The sequence below is a fragment of the Mirounga angustirostris genome, unplaced genomic scaffold (assembly GCF_029215605.1).
Source record: "Mirounga angustirostris isolate CCGP_5_RB_7025 unplaced genomic scaffold, mMirAng1.0.hap1 SCAF_6, whole genome shotgun sequence".
Classification (NCBI taxonomy): Eukaryota; Metazoa; Chordata; class Mammalia; order Carnivora; family Phocidae; genus Mirounga; species Mirounga angustirostris.
In genome coordinates, this window is record NW_026991714.1 from 90,110,471 (window position 1) to 90,132,898 (window position 22,428).

Genomic DNA, 22,428 nt, shown 5'->3' on the forward strand with positions numbered 1-22,428 from the left:
CCTCTCATCTTTTAAAGGTTAATATAGCCATTTCCATCTGTTCTCTTTTGTTGTTATGGTCCGAGAGCCATTTGGGCTACGCTTAGAAATGCCCTATTAAAGCTGTGGATATTGAGGGGTTTTCAGATCTAAGCTGGAGGAATAACATCTTGCCTTATCACATTAGGTATTTTCCAGGAAGGAAAAACAAGCATGTCTCCATGGCTTTGTAGTTTAAGGTGACCTACAGCAGGACAGGACCTGGACCACAGTTAATTATTTGTTATAGAAAATATGCTGTTGCCGGGCGCCTGGGTGGCTCAGTCGTTAAGCGTCTGCCTTCGGCTCAGGTCATGATCCCAGGGTCCTGGGATCGAGCCCCGCATCGGGCTCCCTGCTCCGCGGGAAGCCTGCTTCTCCCTCTCCCACTCCCCCTGCTTGTGTTCCCTCTCTCGCTGTCTCTCTGTCAAATAAATAAAATCTTTAAAAAAAAAAAAAAGAAAATATGCTGTTGGGGCACCCGGGTGGCTCAGTCAGTTAAGTGTCCAACTCGCAGATTTTAGCTCAGGTCATAAGTCAGGATGTGGAGCCTGCTTGGGATTCTCTCTCTCCCACTCCCTCTGCCCCTACCCGCCCCTTAAAAAATCTGCTTAAAAAAAAGAGAAAAGAAAATGTGCTGTTTACCAATGTTTGTGGACTATCACTTAGAAAAAAAATTATTAAATTCTAAATATATATATTTTTAATTTTTGCGAGGAGAGAGAATAAAAGTGACTCTTTAGGACAAGGAATGCATGTAGTAAGAAGCAACTAATGTGACGGACCTGCTAGGAATAGAATCCCGGTAGACCTGGCAAGGAATTATGCTCCCCCAAGAGTAAATCTGAAAGAGGTCCGGGGGAAGGCAGAGGGAGGTAAGAGCCCCGAGCTGAAGCCAATTAGTGCTCAATAAACAAATGCAAGCATTTTGCTTTCTGCCTAATTTCAGGCCCGCCTTCCAAACAGCTCAGATGATGAGTTCTTAAGGAAATAAATAAAAGTTCAAATTCCCATAGCAATTCGATTTACAAAGTGAATTCTATTTGATTTGTGGAGGAACAGCTTGTGTTTTGTTTTGTGTCAGAGCCTCTGAATGGCAATTCCAGAAAAAATGTGCTGAGTCATGAATCCCTAAGGGTGAAAGATTTTGACAAGAACATGCGTCGGGGAGGGCAATAGCTGTGAGAGCAGCACCAGTTAGGGGTAACAGGAGGCCCCTTCTTCCTCTAAATGAGGCCCTTGGAAGCATTTACCCCACACCCGTGCCCAGGAACACTTGACACCTCCCTCAGAGACTGAGGCCACACCCTAAGGAATAATGAGAGTAACAAAAATAATAACAGCTAGTATTTACTGAACAGGTGCCAGGAATGTATATATGGGTTATGTTATTTAATTCCCCTAACAGCCCTGTGACATGTTTGAGCAGGGAGGAAACCTAAGGCTTTGCGAGGTTAAAGGTTAAATGATACGCTCACAGTCACCTAGCACAGGACGGGGGCTAGGATTTCAACCCAGAAACCATAGCCTTAACAAATATGTGTACCGCATCTCTGGATATTGTCCCTGTAGTCATACATCTCTGATCATTTTAACCGATTGTAGTCAGACTCCTGACTCAAAGAGGCATTTTATTAACCGGCATCCTTCAGACACTCTTGACTGCAGAGCAAAAGGTCCCCCAGGATCGTTATTAATGAGGGAGAAATTGTATGGCACTGCTAATGTAAACTGTGTACTTGATGTGTTTAAAATAATACTCCTAAGTAAGAGAAAAAATGAGGCATTCTTTCCTTCAAAAGAGAGCTCTCCTTTATTTCCCAGAACGTTGCGAGTTAAGATAATCCCAGATTGATTGCTAGAAGTTGAGGCTCTCTCAGGTCAGGGGACTTTTCCAGCCAGCACAACATAACTGACAGCCCCCACGGTCATGACCTCCCAGTGCTGCGACTCCTGGTTCCTGGGAACGGTTCCTCACGGGGCTTTTAAAAGGTGGTGGCTGAAACTTCTCTCCTGATGACATGGTCACCCTAGAGAAAATTAATTCAGCAACTGGCTCCTGGGAGGCTTATCAGAGACAGAGTGAAGGAGAAGGCTGAAAGGAGGAAGCAGGGGCGCTAACAAAGTCCCAGGCACTTGGAAGGTTACAAAATACCATTTGAGTCGCAAAAGAAAGATTATGTTCTAGTCAATTATAATTTCATTAAGTGTGTTTTTAAATGTTAATTCTTGGGTGCCTGGCAGGCTCAGTCGGAAGAGCAGGTGACTCTTGATCCCGGGTTCATGAGTTCAACCCCTGACACAGATACATAAACTTTTTTTAAAAAATGTTAATTCTTAGGAAATGGGCAAATCTTGAATAATTATTTACATAAACATGCCTTGTCTATTCACTAAAGGATTGGCTTTATAGCAGCCCTCCCACCCAAGCCCCATTTCCTAGCCATGTTAGAAATCAGAGGGTTTACTAGAAACTTTCTTCATTTTGCTTTGGGAAGCTACTTATATATGTTGTCCATATCATGACAATTATGTTTTGTACCATACAATGAAGACTATAATCCTCACCTCACAGGGCTATAATGAAAGATATATAATATAATGTGCCTAGAACATATTAAGAATTCCATTAATGACTGCCAACATCATTATTAAAAATCTCAAAGAGAAACCTATCCCCTTTTCCTCAAAAGGATTCTCTAGGATTGACATGTTAGCTTTTTGGAAGGCAATGGTCAAAATAGTTTAGCAGACTGACTTGAATATGTTGAGGTCCAGTCACCAAATTCTGGGGTCTGAAGTGAACATGTGGTAATTAAATTTTTTTACATTCAAGTGAAATGTCACTGCAATTTGGGGGCGGAGGATGGCTAAGAAGAGAAAAAGCAACCAAACCAGTGCAAAACAAACCAAAAAAATATTTTATTGTAACATAAAATTCATTCCCTAGACAACGGAAAATGCACACACTGGATGACATTAGTAGACAGAGTGAAGATGCATTTGGACAATTATCAACATTGACGAATGTGGGGATGTAAAGTTAAATTTTTCAGGTTATAGGATTTCCTGAATATAATATTGGCAAAAAGGAACTTTCAACACAAAAACATTTAGTTTAAATTTTTAAAATGTCACTTCTTTTATTTACTAACCTTGACAGTAACTAAAGAATGAGGTACAGAAAACTTTCCAGAAGTCTGAGTATGGAGTAGAAGTCCAAGGCACTTTGAGCCCCATTATTGCATTATTGAGTAGGATTAACTCCGTTATGAAATTCCCCCACACTCCAGGTTTACTCCATAGAAAAATAGTACTTAACCTACTTCACTGAGGTGTGGTGGGGCTTCATGCTTATAAAGTGCTTTAGGCGCCTTCCAAGAAAGGCAACATAGAAGTATAAAATCTTACATATTTCAAAAGAAATGAAAAGAAAATTTTGGCACAATAAGAGTGCGTCCTATTTAAAGAACCACAGTTGGCTATTTCTAAAAACACCTCACCTCAATGGTTTATTGCTTTTTTGTTTTTTATTTAAGAGAATGACTCTTTCTCTATTGCCAGTCTTATAACAGCCATTCTCGACGGCTCTGTTGTCAGAATTCCTTGAAGAGCTCACTAAAAATATTGAGGCTTGGCCCACAGCCTACACCTACAGAATTAAAATCTCTAAGAGTAGTGCTCAGGCAACTATATTTTTTAAAAGATCTAGCGGATTCTATCATAGAGCAAAGTCAAAAAATATTTCTTTAGGAAAATGTCCATTTATTAAACATTGATTTTCTTCCAAAAATTTTTATAAGATTGAATAAACTTGGATCAGGGTATGAATTTCTTATTGCCTTTTTCTCTTTCCATGTCCCACACAGACTTGGAGTACACACACACACACACACACACACACGTTTTAGTTCTACCCTTGAATTAAAATTTGATAGTGGTAAAATCTGATAGTAGCAAATAAACGGTTCATTGAGAAGTTATGCAAGGATTTGCAATTCATTCCCACTGTGCCCGAAGCAAATGGATGTTGCCCATTTGCCAGAGCGGAATGGTTTACGCATTTCCAATTTGGAAACAGGTAAAATCAGCACTTCCTGGGAAACATCAGTTGACTGGATGCTGACAGAGAAGAGTGAGCGTGGTTATGGCAGCCGACCATGAGCAAGGCTGTGGGGAGTGCCCCCGTTTGGAGACTGCCTGCCTCTCAGCAAACAACTTAGGAAATGAAACGATTTAAGCGCAGTGGGTCCGAACATGGGGTGCTGCCTCAAGGGAAATAAAATCAAACAGTGAAAACTAGTGACTGTAATTCAAAATAGCTTTGAGAAAAAAAAGATCGGCTTGCTCCACTGCAATTCTTAAGGCCATTTTAGTAACTGTTTTCATGTACCAGCCAGTCTAACGTAGAGAAGAGAGTGATTTAGCCCCTAGTGGCCTTCACATAGAGCTCATCATGCTGCCTGCATCAGGTTTAAAATAGAAGAGCCCCCTCCGGGTGCCTTGCAGTGGAACTAATGGAGCCTACAGAGAAATTATATTTCTTTACGCAGAGAAAGCCTTCCGAGGCAGGCCAAATTTTTTACATCATCAAGAACTCATGAGTAATGAGTCCCACTTCTTGGAAAAAGAAAAAAAGGGAAAAAATATATACGGGAGATAGAAGCTACATATACAGTACATAGAGAATAGGGTTTGTTAAAAAAAAAAAAAAATTTTCATTCAGAGTCAGCCACAGTGAAATTCTGCTATGAGAAAAGTCTGTAGCACCTTCCAATATTCCTCTAAACATTAGAGGTAACTTTGTACAGAAAGGTTGTTGGAGCCGGCCTGGGCAGCAGCTTGTTGCATGTGTCCCAGGAGGGCAAGGCGGCCAGCAGCAGGATGAAGCCTCCCAGCAGGACGCAGAAGCCACTGAAATAAAACGCCGTGTCATAGGTCTGGGTCCAGTCATAAAACCAACCTGAAAAGAGAGTAAGAAATAAGTGAATTTGATAGAAATTGTATGAAAGGGAAGCCCATCCTCCATTAAGTTCATCAATCTTCGATACAGTAAGGATCGGGATATATATTAATTACCCCATGTACTCTATAGCAGACCACTGGGAGTCAGCAGAGAAGAACTTCCCAAATAATTTGGACAAGGATAAACAGGCATTTTGAGTTTCTCCCAAATAAAAAATGAACACAACTCCCTGAGCAAGTATACTGGCCTTTTCAACTATATCAAAGTGATTATGAATAAATCATTACCAGGAGACATCTATGCAGATTTATTTTGTGCTAATCTGTGCTACTATTACAATCTGGATTTCTATATCCAGGGATGTTACAAAGAAGAACAGTAAAATAGACTGACTTTAAGAAACATCTTACCAACAATTGGTGGTCCAAGGCTATTTCCAAGTCCAGCAAAGAACATTAATATCCCATAGGCATGGGCTAATTTTTCAATTCCCACAGTCTTTGTGGTCACATATGGGAAGATGGACCAATTACCAGTCAGAAACCCTAGAATCCCAGAAAGTATTGCCAATGTGACATAACTTTTGGCAAATGGAATTGCACACAAGGCCAGGCCCATGATTACTAAGGTAGCCACGTAAAGATGTAAGGTATTAATCCACTTAAAGTCAGCCAGTATCCCTAAAAGGAGTTTACCCACTGCTGTCATAATACCAATAATGGAAATGAGAGGCATAATAAGCTCTTCTTCTTTCACATTTGAACTTCTTGCCACATCTTCCATAAGTAAAGAAGGTGGAAATCCCCCGATGTCAAAAAGGAAGATCGCAATGAAGAGGGCTGAGAATACTTTGTTTTTAAAAAGAGCCACAGTTTCTCCACAGTAGTCTTTATATAATTGCCACTTCCTCTTGGCAAGCTGTTTGCAAAAATATGTCTGTTCTGCGACTTTCTTTTTGTATGTTTCAGCCTCTTTTGCGTGCGCCACTGTTGCTGGGTTTTTATGAAGTAGACTCTCCTGTTTGCGGCCACCACTGGCCAAGGTGCTCTTGCGTGTTTCCTCAGCACCACAGCTCTTTCCAAGAATGTTTGTGTTCTCTTCCAGGTCCTTTCCTTTCTCACTGTAAATGGAGTATCGATCTGGTACACTTTCCAGAGCTGTTTTTTCAGGCGAAGGGCAATCAGAAGACTCAAGGGGTCTCATCAGGCTGCCACAGGCTAATATATTTAAAGCTAAGGCACCCACAATCAGCAGGCATCCATCCAGCCCATAGAACTCAATCAGCAACCTCTGCAGAGCAGCGTATATAAAAAGTCCAACACTTGAACCTAAAAAGGAAGTGAGAGCTGTTCAATCTTAATCTCTTATAAATTTGGGACTCTCAGAACAACCATTATTAATATCGGCCAAATAAGATTGGTAAAGGAAGGAGCATGATTATATTCCAGTAAACCTTTATCTATGGACATTGAATTTTTAATTGCACATAATTTTCATATGCCCTGGAACATCCTTATTCTGATTTTTGTATTGACTATACAAAAATGTAAAAATCATTCTTAGCTCATGAGCTCTCCAAAAACAGGCAGTAGACCAGATCTGGCCTGTGGACATTAGTTACCAACCCCTGTTTACCAGGGAACAAGATCACTTCCCTAAAATCTTTGTTTCATGCCCATGTTCCTTTCTTTCAGTGAGGTCACATATTTCACATATTTTGATTTTTGGTTTCTTTTCAATTTTTAAAAAATTCTGCTGTGAGTTTTGTTTTGCTTGTCATCTTTCACTGAATGTGGATGCTATGGGCTGAATGTCTGTGCCCCCACCCCAATTCATATGTTGAAATCCTAACCTCTAACATGATGGTATTAGGAAGTGGGGCCTTTGGGGGGTGATGAAGTCATGAGCCCATGGAGCACTCATGAATGGGACTAGCACCCATATCAAAGAGACCCCTGAGAGACCCCCTTCCCTTCCACCATGTGAGGAAACAGCAAGAAAATGGCAATCTGCAGCCTGGAAGAGGTCTGTCACCAGAACCCCACCATGCTGGCATCCTGATGTCGGATTCCCAGGCTCCAGAACAGAGAAATACACTTCTGTTGTAGATAAGCCACCTAGTCTATGGTACTTTGTTATCACAGCCCAAAAGGACTAACTAGATCCATTTCTACCTAATTTTGCCTCACTGAGCTCCCTGTGAGTTGAAACTAAAAACTCCTTAATTCTGCCAAATCTTAACTGTCCAGAGTCGATCCATTTTTACTTCAGTGTGCCATGGCCCAGGCCCTCATGCCCTCCTTTCTAGACTGAGTGAAAGCACACAGCATACAATTTCTGGCAGCATCAGCATACATGAATTTGGACATTACGGGAAACCTAGGTCATAATTACGATAGTCCATGTTTTAGAGTCCTTGCTATGTGCCTTACACATATGTTCCTTTAATATTCCCAATAACTTGATGTGATGAGTACTATTATCACCATTTTACAGTTTAGAAAACTGAGGCTTAACTCACAGTTAACTGAACAGAACGGTTACATAACTTGTCTGTCACCAGACAGCAAGTGAGTGACACAGGTAGGATTCAAAACCAGGTCTTCTGGGTCCGGGGTCTGTGTTTGTTGCTACATTACAATGCCTCTACCAAAATAGAGTGCACGTAAGACCTATTGTCCTTTAAGCTCATGCCCACCCTCACGCTTTCTCCCACACTTGCAGGAGATCCTGTAAGGTTCTTTGAACAAAATTCCAACTGCTTTGGGTTCTCTGTCTTCTGTTTTTGCTATTTCTTCTCCCAGTTCTGCCTCAGCCTAGCCGTGTCCTCAGACTCTGGCCCTGTCCTGTCCCCTCTTAGACCATAATTCACATTTCTCACCTGGCAATGCTTCCTTTAACCACCTTTGGTAAATATCCCGCTCCATTTAATTCAATCTGGAATCACTTTGTTGCCACTGGGTTGGCCTCAGGAATAAAACATTAGTTTGGATTCTGTTGCCAGAAAGATCATTGAACTTACTCGGTTTCTCTGGAAATCTGACCTCCCAGGACCCCGTGCTCATTAACGAGTAAGTAGCATATGTAAACGTACAACTTTTACTCAACTTGACATCTCTGTCTCCTAAGCAAACTCATAAAATATTGGCCACAGAAAATTTTGATAAGTTCCCTAAACAGCTTAGGAAAAAATCCAACTGAAAAGTGCAAGGCCACGTTAAAACATCAGAGGAAGTCCAGAAGGCTTTTTTATTTACATTTCCCCCCAGTGATCATCTCTTGATTATTAAAGGAAGAACAAGAGTCAACAGCTGTCATGTGGATATGCACATGGCCAGGGAGATGCATTCATAAATCAGGACTTTAGAAAAAACTGTACACTCAGCAGTAAATGGAGATGGCGAGATGTCGGCATCAAGCTTCCTGATGGAGCCCTGGGGTCCTCACTTTCCTGGCATTTTTCCTACCTCTCCCAGAGAGAAGGTGACTCACATAAGTGCACTCTGCTTCTTTAGTAAAGCTCTCACCAGCTTGTGACTCTCACTTGACTGGGCCCATAAGCTTCTCCTTCCTTTATTATATTGGTCATCAAATGCCCCAGATTTTTCGTATATGTATCCTAGGATTTTCTGGAAGCTACACCCTTATTCACAGTGGAAAATAACATTTCCTTCTCGGGCTAGAGTAAAAACTTCCTTCTGGGGCTAGAGTAAAAAACTCGAGTAAAAACTCCCTAAGTGGGAGCTGGGAAGTGGTTGGTTAAACATCTGTGTTTGGTAACTTTTGACTTTGATTAGAAGGCTGGATAGTGACAATGCTATACTTATTTTGAAAATGTACCTGTTGAAATCAGGCCAAGGGCAAGGCCTCGGTGGCTGTCAAAATACTGGCACGTAATGGTCACTGTTGCCGTGTATAATAAACCACATCCGAGTCCTAAACATAAGAAGACATTGCATAAATAAGACAGACTTAGTACTTCAATGCAAAAACGAAAAAGACTAAGTATCTCCAGTGGGCCGTTCTGTTTCTGACTGGCTAAAACTCTTCAGAGCATGGATTCCTGGATCCTTTAGATGTCAGTGGTGCAGCTCCAATGAACATATTTGGGTAGGCTCAGCTCTCACTCCACACCCATCCTAAGGTTGGGCTCAAGTCAAAAAAAAAAAGTCCAGGGCACCTGGGTGGCTCAGTCGTTAAGCGTCTGCCTTCGGCTCAGGTCATGATCCCAGGGTCCTGGGATCGAGCCCCACATCGGGCTCCCTGCTCGGCAGGAAGCCTGCTTCTCCCTCACCCACTCCCCCTGCTTGTGTTCCTGCTCTCGCTGTCTCTCTCTGTCAAATAAATAAAATCTTTAAAAAAAAAAAAGTCCAATTTCTGAAGCATGAATGAATAATGCAAATTTAAATCAAGACATTGCGGGCAGATAAAGACAATGGTTAAGTCACCAAACAGTAAAATTTAATCAAACATGCCTTTCTGTCTCTATTCCAAGTCCTTGCCCTGAACTCACTGTCCCTTCCTCCTCAAAGTGCTCTAAACAATTTGAGAAAGTTCCCTTCACTGGTCCAAGCTATTTTGTGAGAGGTTATAGTTTGCACACCCCAGTCTACAAAACAAAGGACCCCCCCCACAAGTCCTCTGGGGTTCTCAGATCATCCCATCTCAGTAAAATATAGATTTGTAAGTTTTTTTCTTTCAGAGATGCAAACTACCCTATTTAGGAGTAAAATGTCTTTAGTTTAAAATATCTACACAAAAACAAAAAAGGAAGCAAATACAATAAAATATTAACAACTGTTAAGTTTAAGTGGAACATACAGCTTTTGCTATATGATTCTCTATTTTTCTGTAGATTTGAAATTCTCTTATAATTAAAAAAAAGGTACATTACTAAATTTCCCTTTCTTGAGACCCAAGGACAATATTTATCTCCAGATCTTCTCCAAGGCTTTTATTAGCTTAAATCTTTTCTTTCCTATTTAGCACCTGATAAACCCAGTTTGTTTTTCATAAAATTTTCCTCTGGCTTCTAAATCATGGCTTTTTGCCTTTCCTCTGCAACATTATCTGCTCTTGAGGATCATTCTATAACAAACACATAGCTATAGTTTAAAAACTGGATTTTAACCATGGTCCATTAAATGAGTTAAGATCATTTTCATTACTTTTAATTGGTACCTAAACTATGATTAGAAAGTACATGGGCTTTACGAATATACTGCATAACTATTTTAGGAAATTAACATTTTAAACAACTTAAGACCCAGAGGATCATCTGTGATTCCATAAAAAGTCTTCTTAAAGAAATGAGATAGACTAAAACAATTACGCTTTAAGCAAACTTTTTAACATAAAGTGCCCTTTTTATATGATTTAAGGGGAAAAAATATCTCATCAACTAAAACATGAGTTGGATTGATTTATACAGTTACTATGTGTATATAGGACACTTCAAGATATGAAATAAAACTGTTTTTAAACAATCAATTTCAAAACCAAAAAATGCCACCCTTAGCTGAGACTATACATCAGAAAGCCTTTGGAGGACGAATGAATTTACTTTTCTGTGATTTGGTTGTCAGGGCTCTGTCAAATGTTAGGCATTAGAGACAAGAAAAAAAAAAGACATTTCGGATTGCTAAATGTCAGTGTCAGAAAAGTTGAAACAACAACTTTTAAACTTTTAGCCTGAGACCAAAAAAAAGGCATTTTTAAGAATTATTTCAAGGCCATGGGTTTCCGTTAAGTTTATTTCACTTTTTTTTAATGTCACAGAAACTTGAAATGCTTTCTCCTTAAATTTTTGAAAAAGTTAGCATGATGCCTTCCTACGTCTGTATCAGGCTGACCTTAAACTGGAAGTTATTACAGAGGGGTCCCTAGAATCTCCAAGATCTTTCCTAGAGTCCATAAAGTCACAACTATTTTCCTCATAGTCTTAACTAGTCTCCCACTTATCCGCAGTTTTGCTTTCCATCGTTTCAGTTACCTGCAGTCAACTGCAGTCCAGAAGCAGATGATACTCCTGACATATGGTCCGAAGGTCAGTAGTAGCCTAACGTTAGGTCACAGCGCCTACGTCGTTCACCTCACTTTGTCTCATCACTCAGGCATTTTACCATCTTGCATCATCACAAGAAGGGTGAGTACAGTACAACAAGGTATTCTGAGAGAGAGACCACTTCACTAAACTTTTATTACAGTATATTGTTATAATTGTTCTATTTTATTATTAACTATTGTTGTTAATCTCTTACTGTGCCTAATTTATAAATTAAACTTTATCATAGGTGTGTACATATAGGAGAAAACATAGGGTTCATTACTATGCATGTTCAGACATTCATTGGACTTGGACTGTATCTCCCATGGGTAAGGGGGGACTACTGTAACACTAACATGATCTCTGCTTTTTTTCACTGTGTTTACATTTACACTGAGGGAGCAAAAGAGATGGTGAGTAAAACCACAAGGGCCTTAGCACAAATCAAGGTATTGGTACCAAACTTTGGTATCAAGTTATGCTACATAACCACCTACTCACAATAAAAACAAAATTTTTTAAAAATGCTTCATTTGGATGACAACAATTGTTACAAGGAAAAGCCCTTATGCAATTGTTTTAGTAGCCAGCTCAAATAGCCCCTCTTCTCCTGTGTAACCCTGTTTGTATTTGAAAGAATATCAGACAAACTACAGTTACTCAGACTTGGGTATTAGGCAGACATCTTTCTGAAAACAAACTAAGAAGGGAGACAACTGGCAATAATTGTTACCAATGATAAAATCCAAACATTACAGAAAAAATAGAATTTTAGAAAACTTGTATCCATGACCATGAATTTGGACAGCTTCCTAACATATAAAGGTTTTCTGATGAGTCTGCTGGTGGTAGTAACAAAAGTGATTTTTGATGTTGTATAATGAAATTTAACAATATTTATAAGTTCTTTCATAACTCAGTGAACCAATATTTTTCAAATAACCAATTCATGATATTACAAAATCAGGCTTGAATGAAGATCTATTCAAAGTGCAGAATATGTCATTTGCAACGATGTAGATGGAGCTAGAGAGTATTATGCTAAGTGAAATAAATCAGTCAGAGAAAGACAAATACCATATGATCTCACTCATATATGGAATTTAAAAAAGTAAACAGATGAACATATGGGAAGGGGGAAAAGAAAAAACGGAGAGAGGAAAACAAGCCATAAGAGACTCTCAACTCTAGAGAACAAACTAAGGGTTGATAGAAGGAGGTGGGTGGAGGATGGCTAGATGGGTGATGGGTAGGGCACTTGTGATGAGCACTGGGTGTTGTATGTAAGTGATGAATCACTGAATTCTACTCCAGAAACCAATATTGCACTGTATGTTCACTAACCAGAATTTAAATAAAAATTTGAAAAAAATAAAGGTTAGGTATTATAATAAATTAAAAAAAAGAAATGAAAAAAAGAAAAAGCAAAGTGCAGAATAAATAATTGGGTTTAATATAACAGAGTATGAAAAGTATATTGATGTGGTACCAGGTTTCATATTACAATTAATGGTGGAAAATCATCACTCATCAAGTTTTGGTGTAGTATCAAAGAAGAATATCTACAATTACATGAAAAGGCTATTAAAAACTCCTCCCTTTTCCAACTACATCTTTGTGTGTGACAAGATTTACCTCATACACTTCAATCAAAAAAACAGATCGCAACAGACTGCGTACGGAGCCGATATGAGAATCCAGAAGTCTTCTAAGAAGCCAAACATTAAAGAGATTTGCAAAACTGTGAAATAATGCAGCTCTTTTCACTAAATTCTGTTTTTCTTTTAGAAAATAGAGTTATGGGCGCCTGGGTGGCTCAGTTGGTTAAGCAACTGCCTTCGGCTCAGGTCATGATCCTGGAGTCTCTGGATCGAGTCCCGCATCGGGCTCCCTGCTCGGTCGGGAGTCTGCTTCTCCCTCTGACCCTCCTCCCTCTCATGTGCTCTCTCTCATTCTCTCTCTCTCAAATAAATAAATAAAATCTTTAAAAAAAAAAGAAAATAGAGTTATTTTTCATAAGTTCATTATTTATGTTATCATGTACTGGGTTTGTTATTATCTTTAAATGCATTACTAACCAAATATTTTCAAATTTCTCAGCTTTTAATACAGTTAATTTTAACAGAATAAATATCTATAAGTATAATCCATATATTCAAAAGCTCCTTGGGGTCCTACATAAAAGAATGTAAAAAGTCCCAAGACTATAAAGTTTGGAAACCACTGTCTTTAAGCATCCCTTGGTCTCCAATCACTTTTAATCAGACTCCTATCAGTGAAAAAAATTCACTGATTCACATCAGCCTGCAGTATAATTTTTAAACTAAATACCTATATTACTAGCAATTCAAAGCAAAAACATTAGTAAAATATTATTGTTTCCTTTACTTAAATAGGTAAAAGCTAAATTTATTTACGTGTTCTGACATTTCCTTTCCACACCTTATGTTCCATTTCACACACCTCTGGGCAAGACCACGAGTTCAGAGGCCTCTTTTCCCTCATCTCTTCCCATCAAACCAGACAGAAGCTCTTTAGTATACCCACTACCTAAATTATTAACCTCCCTCTCTCTCTGCCCCGCCTGGCTCTGTTCACCACCTCATCTTTTCTGAGATGAATTCTGCCTTCCTGATCACTGTCTCAAGCCTCCAGTACTTTTCCCACCAATCTGTCTTCCTTTTTTTTTTTTTCTTTTTCCATCAATCTATCTTCTAAGCTGCTGTCATACAATTCTCATTATGTCACACTCCAACAGTCAAGTCCGTATAGAAACATTTTGTCATCCGGTCTTCGGTGCACACCATGCTTTGAGGTATTTGCACCCATCCACGTGACTTCGGCAGTCCTTAAACAAGTATCTGTAAAAACACTTTTTTTTTTAAAGATTTTATTTATTTATCTGAGAGAGAGAATGGGAGACAGAGAGCATGAGAGAGGAAGGGTCAGAGGGAGAAGCAGACTCCCCGCCGAGCAGGGAGCCCGATGCGGGACTCGATCCAGGGACTCGATCCAGGGACTCCAGGATCATGACCTGAGCCGAAGGCAGTCGCTTAACCAACTGAGCCACCCAGGCGCCCCTTGTAAAAACACTTTTATCCACGGTCTATCACACCTCTGAGCATTTGAGCTCCTGCAGTGTCCTCCTTCCACCCCCCTCACTCCCCTTCGAAACCCATGCCTACCTGACCACATCCTACCTGTCCTTCCAGACTCAGCTCAAGCATGAACTGCATGAAGCCTGCTTCAGCACCCCCTCCCCCACAGGTACATTTACATCTACACGGAATGTTGGTTTCATTTTATTATTGCACTTATTTTGCTGTGCTACAAGTTGCAAATTTACAAGTTTATTCCCCCAACTAGGCAATGAGCTATCTGAAGGTAGGCTGTGCCTTATTCATCCAAGTATCCTGGTTCCAGGTCCGAGCCTGGCACAGAGTGTTTCTAAAATCTGTTGAATCAACTCCCCACAGAAGTTAGTCTACTACCTTTTCCCATAAATCTCATTTGAGTTTTTGCATCTTTTCTCTTCCTGTCTGTGTCTCTATACATATAACAAACACAATCAATCTGTATGTATGTGTGTGTACATGTATTTTTAAATAATTTCTTTATATCTGTTCCCCACTTCAATGATGCTGATTTTTTTTTACTTTTTACTTTAGTCAGAAACTAAATCTTACCTCAAAAAATATTAAATATTTTTTTCTTTCACAATAATTAATTTATTAGGATAGCATCAGTGGAAAGACGGAATTAGAATTATATGGTTTGAAAAAAGATAGAACTAATATCCTACTTCTATGCCTTCTAAGATGACACTTTGGGCAAATCACACTAAACTTCCTCATTTTCTCATTTTTCTCAATCCTTACCTATAAATTAAAAAAATACCTAGATCAATTAAACTGATAAGAGAGTTAAGAGAAGAAAATATAATTGAAGTAAAACACTCTGATATTATAAAATGCTTCAAATTTAGAATAAATAAAGCAAGCATTTCTAAAGAACTAGCATGTGAATAAAAGCATGCAAAGTGGAAGTCTGATCTATTTTAGGAAGACAAGCAATAGAACATCTGAAATCGTGTATGTATTTTTGAAAACGTCTATGAATTTTTTTAAATATCCTTCCATTATATACATATTTTTGCATGTAACTGAATAGATATATATCAAGCCCCTGCATTTATATATGAAAACGTCCCCCTGCAGTATTACTTTTACGAAAAGGAAACATTTTAGTAACAGTACATTTCAACGTGGCAATCTTAAGAAGCAATATGGGTGAGGCTACAGAATCCAAATACTGTGTGGGGTCGGGGGAAGGGCCAGTGCCCAGGACATTCCCGGTTTGGCTACTAGAAGTCTCATATCCTAGAAAACCCATTAGTCCTGGGCAAACCAGGACAGTGACCACTGTAGTGTGAGGACCTGTCTCTCAGTTATTTGGGAGAATTCCCCTTCTGTATATTTTAAAGCAAGTATTTGAACCACCTCTTAGAATAGTTGAGCCAAGACGATTTATTATCCTGACCAAAGGTTAGGATAAGCAATTACATATAGTGTTCTAGAAATACCTACTTCTAGAAATGAAACTGTGGGAAGGTAACTTAAGGCACCGAATAAGGTAAATAAGTTTAGCATATCCAAATGCAGGTACTTTTATGCTGCTAGGTTCAAACATCTGCATGAAGAGTTTAAAAGTGCAAGCGATTGGCTAGCGTTTTTAATAAACTGTCTCTGACTTTTGTACCTTAGCATGAATACTCTGAACATGACATTGACTAGTTATGAGAACAGGCTTGGCAATCAGGCAGGCTTGGATTCAAATCCCAGCTCTATCTCTTACTGGCTGGGCGACTTGGGGGACTTGGGAATTTACTTAAACTCTCTTAGTTCCTTTATCTTTAAAACAATCTTATGAGATAGCTGTAAAGATTAAGAGACATAAAAAATGTAAAAGATTGGGGCGCCTGGGTAGCTCAGATGGTTGAGCGTCTGCCTTCGGCTCAGGTCATGATCCCAGGATCCTGGGATCGAGCCCAGCATCGGGCTCCCTGCTTAGCAGGGAGCCTGCTTCTCCCTCTCTCTCTCTGCTGTTCCCCCTGTTTGTGCTCTCTCACTCTCTCTGGCAATAAATAAATAAAATCTTTAAAAAAAATGTAAAAGATTTCCTGTGCCTGGAATATAACAAGTACTAAAAAGTAACCATTAACCAACTTTTTACCTGAGTATTACGGCATTATGTCGATAACAGCCTCAGACTAATTAGAAAATCATAGTTCTTTATTACAACTGAGCATCAGTGAGAGATAAAAGGACTATCTTTAATGATATAACCATTAAAAACAAAACAAAACAAAAAGGCTTATAAAACTCTAACTGCTAAAATGAACTTCAGGAAATGACCTTGATCTCATTTGCCGTAATTGAGCAGGAGAATCAGACTGTCTGCAAACATGGTCTTTTCCCTCCCCGATCTCAATAAGCTGAGCAGATTCACTACATACACAGATATTACCATGAAAATGAAGAAAGAGAAAACTGAATTTTTCCAAAGACCAAGAAGGAATAGTAAGAAAACACTAACTAGGTAGCTAAAAAACAATATACTCTGAAGGAAAGAGACAAAAGACATTGATTTTGAGTTGTGGCTTTTCAGAAAAGCAAAAAGAAATTATTGGGGAGACACTTGAGCAACTCATTCAGCACATATTTCCCACCCCCACCCTGCACCCCACTTTCTTTTTCCTGACTTAATAAAGTAATTGAGAAAATAGAAGCCTGAATCCCCAGGTTTGGCAGTGTGGCTTGCAGTCACTTGAAAAGGGGGAAACGGCCATTTTATGTTAGCTACAAAAACTGAACAAGATAACATCGTATTTTCAAGATGATCCTTTTAAAACATCAATTAAGTGGTCAAACAGAATTATGCCCATTGATACACTTTGGTATCCTTTTTGATATTGTGTATTATAATTACACATATGAAAAAGCTTTAATTTCTTTTTCTATCTTCTTAAGCTGTTATACAAATATCGCTGATTCAATAAAGCTTCCTCGGTAGCAAAAAACTGCTGCTGTGGTCTTGAACTAAGTGTTCAGAAAGGAATTTAAGGGAAAGGATGTATGAAACACCTCCTTGTGCTTCTCACAAATAGGCGCAATAGCTTCGTGCAGTCATTCAATAAAAAGAAAAAGAGAAGTTCAGAGAGATTAAATAATTTTCCAAGGTCACAAAACTAATATTAACGGTTGTGCTAACTAACGTTTATTGCATTACCTCCTCAATTCACAAAACCCGAAGGTGGATGTCATTATTACATTCAGTTTTAAAAATGAGAAAATAGAAGCTAAGTAACTTGCCTGAAGTCAATAGACCTGGCAAGTGAATAACATAAGGTAAACCCACATGGTTGGTCCCCAGAGCCTGCCTCTCGGTGTTTGCTCCTTCCCTCCACATACTGTCGCTCTTAAGAGACCATCTAGTTCATCCTAGGCAAAAGAAAATGCTCAGTATACAATTCTGCACAGAACTAGTGCTCAATTAATATTATCATTAAAGTGAATCTTTCTTATTTTTTCTAAGGAACTCAATACAGAAAGGAAAATGAGTTTAGACTGTAATAATTTCTTGTCACTTCCTTTTCAACTGGCTATTCTAAATGATGATAGAATGGAAGTATCACTGTTCAGTATTATCTCATTTATTTATCCTAGAAATATTCAATGAGCCCTGGAGTATGAGCCTACTGATGAAAGAAAAGAAAGAAAGAAACACAAAGACGTCAAACATGGTAATAAGTATTAATTATCTGCTGGCTAGGAGTAGTTAACAAGGCCCCAATAATTACCAGGGAGAGCGATCTTTTTATTAATTGAAATCCAACTCAATTCTTTTATTTGTTTTATTTTTATTTATATGTCACTTGACTTTATTTGGTCTTCACAAAACCTGTGTGAGGTAGGTTTCCCAGCCTGCCTTCACAGATAAGGGACAGCCATTTGTCATCAAGCTTGTTCAGGCTCACAGAATCTCTGTCTCCTGACCTTAAACCCCGCACTCTCTCCACAAGCTGACAATTGCTTCTTAGTTGCAGGGATTCAGAACCTATTGCCAAATCAGAGTCTTCAGACCTGAGCCTGTTTTCTGACCCAGAATCATTAAGTGAAGGAGAGACCGGGATTCCAGGAGGAAGGACATTACAATAAACTCTACGACAAGTATGTATATAACAATACCCTAAATGCTTCCCCAAAGGTAACAATGGCCATTTATATAGGTACTTGTGCACTGGGGAAAGTGGGATACCCTTTGAATCTAGATCGACACAGAACATGAGCTGCCAAGTTAACTAGGGGCCTCAAGCATTTACGTGGCCTTCCCTTAGAATGCGGTCATATGGGGGCCAGGTAATATACAGGATCATGCCCCAGGTCTGGCTCACAATGGATCCACTGAGTCCATGGACCCATCCAATTCCTGATATTTCAATGGCTCACCCATTCATGGTGGTGGGTGTAACCCTCTACATTGTTCCTTGGCCGATGGGGTAAGAGTTAATCATAGTGGAGAAAGCCAAGTGGAAGCCCTATAACACCAGCACCAGCCAAGACCAATCTCAAGTCCTATCTTAACTGAAAATCATGGATTCATGGAGGTGGGGGGTGGGGGGGCACAGTTAGTTCTCAAAAGGTTCCAGCAACATAAGCCAAATCAAAAAATAACTTCACAGTTTGATAAAACTCCCTCCATTGCTGCAGAAATTGAAATTTAGTTATGGGAGTTAGTTAATATTATCTTTTTATTTCTGTACATCCTTAGATATTCTTCCAACACAATCAAATGTATATTACTCTTAGACATTGCAAGCCAATTTTTTCTTCTTAAAAATTTATTTTTATCTACAGGTAATGCAAATGCTATGGTATCACTCACTGCTCATCAATTTTTAAGTCAGTAACAACTTCGTATGCCTCGATTAACCTTGAAACCATGTGGAAGAGGAAAATCCCATGAAACTTTAAATGTGTAGTCCAGAGTTTGGGGGAAATGCCCAAATCATATCAATGGCATAATGATTCAATTTTCTATGTAAAAAGGGATTTGTCCTAAAAGGAATAATCCAATATTCATGCATAAACACAGATACCTACATTTTTATTTTTATGCCTTTAGACAATAATGCAAAATGATTATTCAGTGGAGACTCTCAAATTTTACACAAGAGATTAATGTATTTGTACCCACATTCCAGAACTGTATTAAACACTATAGGAAATATAAAATCCCAAAAATGTACTGCATGTTCTCAAAGAACTAACATGGGATTCAGGTCTCAGCAGTATTAGAGTATGTAGTTAAATTTAAAATAGACTTCAAGGGTTTGAAAAGCACCAAAAATAGTTACAAAAATGTGAAAGAGGTCAGGACCTGGTGTCAGACTGAGTGGATTCAACCCCAAATCTCCTACTTATATAGCTTCAGTTAGTAATTTCCCTTCTCTGAGCTTCACTTTCCCTCTCTGTAATGTGAGTTCTTGTGAAGATTCACTGAGGTCAGATAAAGAATTCAGCACAGAGCCAAGCACATAGGAAGTACCCAGTGCATATTAGCTGTTCTTATTTCTATTATGTATTCTTCGGGAAACAGTCCCAAGTAAAAAAGAGGAATATCACTAGTCAACAAAATTAGGTTCTTTCAGACACTAAGAAAAACTTTGACAGCTGCAATCATCTTTTTCAAATTCTCTACCAACAGCCCCTAGGACTAGTCTGATGATGTTGAACGTTGAATACAATTAGTATAATACATCACAAAGGCATCTGCCCCAAAACTGTCCTCTCAGGCCAAGAGCCCTCTACTTTCCCTCTCCTATAATCAATATCATCATCAATTATCCCCACCACTCAGTTTTTCTTCACTCTTGCCTTATCTTAAAATAATAATAATAATAATTATGTGTTTTAAAATCTACTTTTTACTTCTGCTGTAACTTTGTGATGTGGGCCCTGGAAGCGCAGGATGTTTAGAACACAAACAACTCAACAGAGCCCTGCTTAACGGGCCATATGAAAGGGACCACTTCCTAAGTCAGTGAGAAGTGCTATCAGTCTCATGCTCCCCCCTCTCTCTTTGCCTTTTTTGTGCAGTGCTGAAATGAAAAACCTTCTTGTGCCTTGCAAGAGAACATAATGTGCATTGATAAAACATGTTTATTCTTTCAAATATTTGGATTCATTGGGCGGACATGTTACTAAGGCAGTAATTTTTGGTGAAGTGGTCATTGAAAGTAAATTATTTTTGATCATTTTCATGCCGTATATTAACTGAATAATAAAGCTGAACTTGGTAAAATGATGTCTAACTCTTGAAGCTTAGAAAAATTATAGTTCCTTCTGTAGTTCAGGAGAGCACCCCTCCGCCCCCACCTGCTCGAAATACCCCAGAATCTCTGTGCTCTCGCTGCAGTTCTGCGGGCTCCATGGTTCCTTATCCCCAGGTCTAGCTGGATTGCAGAGTTCAGTTTATGATGATGAAATAAAACCTAAACCACAAAAAAAAAAAAAAAAGAAAAGAAAAAGAAAAATTATAGTGACCAGGTTTCTTACCTACAACAATGCCATAGGAAAAAAACAGAAAGTAGATATTGGGGGCAAAACTGCTCAACATCAGGCCTCCAGCTACCATGAAGCCACTGAAGATTGTCACAGGTCTTGCTCCAAAAGAGGAGACACAGAGGCTGCAGACAGGACCTAAAATAATAAATGAAACCTTCACTTATTCAACAGTAACCTCCTTCGCACAATCAGAGGATCCATCCCATCATAAATTTAAAATGATTCTTTCCATCATACAATAACAACACTAACAATAAACATCTACTGTGTATTTACTATGTGCTGGACACTCTGTGACATACTTCCTATAAACAATCACATTTCATTTTAATCTCACTGCAGCCCAGGAAGGTAGATACTATTGTTCACCTCATTTTTTGATAAGGAAATTAAAGTTTCCGGATGATAAGGCCACCTAGTTAAGAAATGGCGTTCTGGAGTCTGACCTTATTCAAAGTGGAGCTCTACTACTTGCTGGCAATTTGATCTCAGGCAACTTTTCTGATCTCTCTGTGCCTCAGTTTCCTCATCTGACGACTATAATAATAGTACCACCTCATAGGGTTGCCGTGAAGACAAATGAGAGCACAGAAGTCAAGCTGATTCCAAGGCCTGACACAAGGAAATTCACAGTCAATGCTAGGTCTTCAGTGATGACAATGGCAGCCGCCGCCAGAGTAGTAACAGAGGAAGAAGTAAAAACCCAGGCAGTCTGAGTCCTGAGCCCAGCATCTTAACCATCATACTATGCTGAGGATTTTGCCTCCTGCATGTTCCATGCATTTTTTTCCTACCCAGCGCTCCTTTCCAGCACAAGGGTGATCATCAATATGACCATATAGAGGGATGGAGGGGTGGTTATTCATTTCCTAGAGAATATTCTGGCAGGTGAGGCCAAATGGAGAAGCACCCCACCTGTTCCGGTATGAAACCGTCAGTACCACTGTCCTACATTCTATGTGTAACCTGGAATTTGTGGGAAGAAGTACACTGTTGAGTAACAGGTAACAGTGACGCTGCCCGGATTTGTGCTATGGATAAGTGGGCAACATGGATAACTATGGATAAGTAATGGGATTTAAGTGATGGTGAAATTCTTTCCCACTAGCCGTGTACCTAGAAAGCCCCTACAACGACAGAGCTAAGCTTATCAGAAATGAAAGGACATTAAGGATTATTCAGCCCATTAGTCTATTTACATGGAAGGAAACTGAAGCTCAGAGAGGTTGTCCAAGCCCATGGCAGAAGAAAGAGCCCAGGACTTGAAAGCAAAGAGAAACACATCTTAATTAAGTTGACAACAACCTTTCAAGGTACAAATTATTATTCCCAATTTTTAAAAAGTGCAATCACCAGGATGGCTAAAGATAGACAACAGTGTTAGCAAGGATAGGAAGCAATCAGAACCCTCATAAACTGCTGGTCTTGTCTCCTAAAGCTGAACATGACACATGGTATAGCTCAGAAATTCTGCTTCTATGTATACACTCAATAGAAATACCTGTACTAAAAGTATATAATGTTCACAGCAGAACTATGTATAGTAGCCTAGAAACCCAGATTGTTCATCAGCAATAGAAAACATAAGTGAATTCTGGTATAGTCATACAATGGACTATTATATGGCAACGAGAATGAATGATCTGTAGCTACACATGCAGAAGTATCTCATAAACATATGTGGTATGAAAGACACTCAACACAAGAAAGAATACGTTGCATAATTGCAATTATAGAAAGTACAAACACAGGCAAAATTGATCTATGATAGA

The 22,428-nt window shown here is 39.1% G+C and overlaps 1 protein-coding gene across 5 annotated transcripts in view; it reads right to left on the minus strand.

Annotated features, from left to right (window-relative positions):
* Positions 1–2,916: 2,916 nt before the first annotated feature.
* SLC16A9 (solute carrier family 16 member 9) overlaps positions 2,917–22,428 on the minus strand; it is a 52,383-nt gene continuing 32,871 nt past the window's right edge. For 2 of the 5 annotated variants that reach the window (XM_045877886.3, XM_054508166.2), the window contains 4 exons: positions 20,648–20,791; positions 8,825–8,920; positions 5,395–6,312; positions 2,917–4,981 (listed from right to left, as the gene is read on the minus strand). In XM_045877886.3, coding sequence (XP_045733842.1) covers positions 4,803–4,981; positions 5,395–6,312; positions 8,825–8,920; positions 20,648–20,791 — 1,337 coding nt within the window. In that variant the 3' untranslated portion in view covers positions 2,917–4,802. The remainder of the gene's footprint in view (positions 4,982–5,394; positions 6,313–8,824; positions 8,921–20,647; positions 20,792–22,428) is intronic. The other 3 variants (XM_045877889.3, XM_045877888.3, XM_054508168.2) reach the window with 3 other exon arrangements.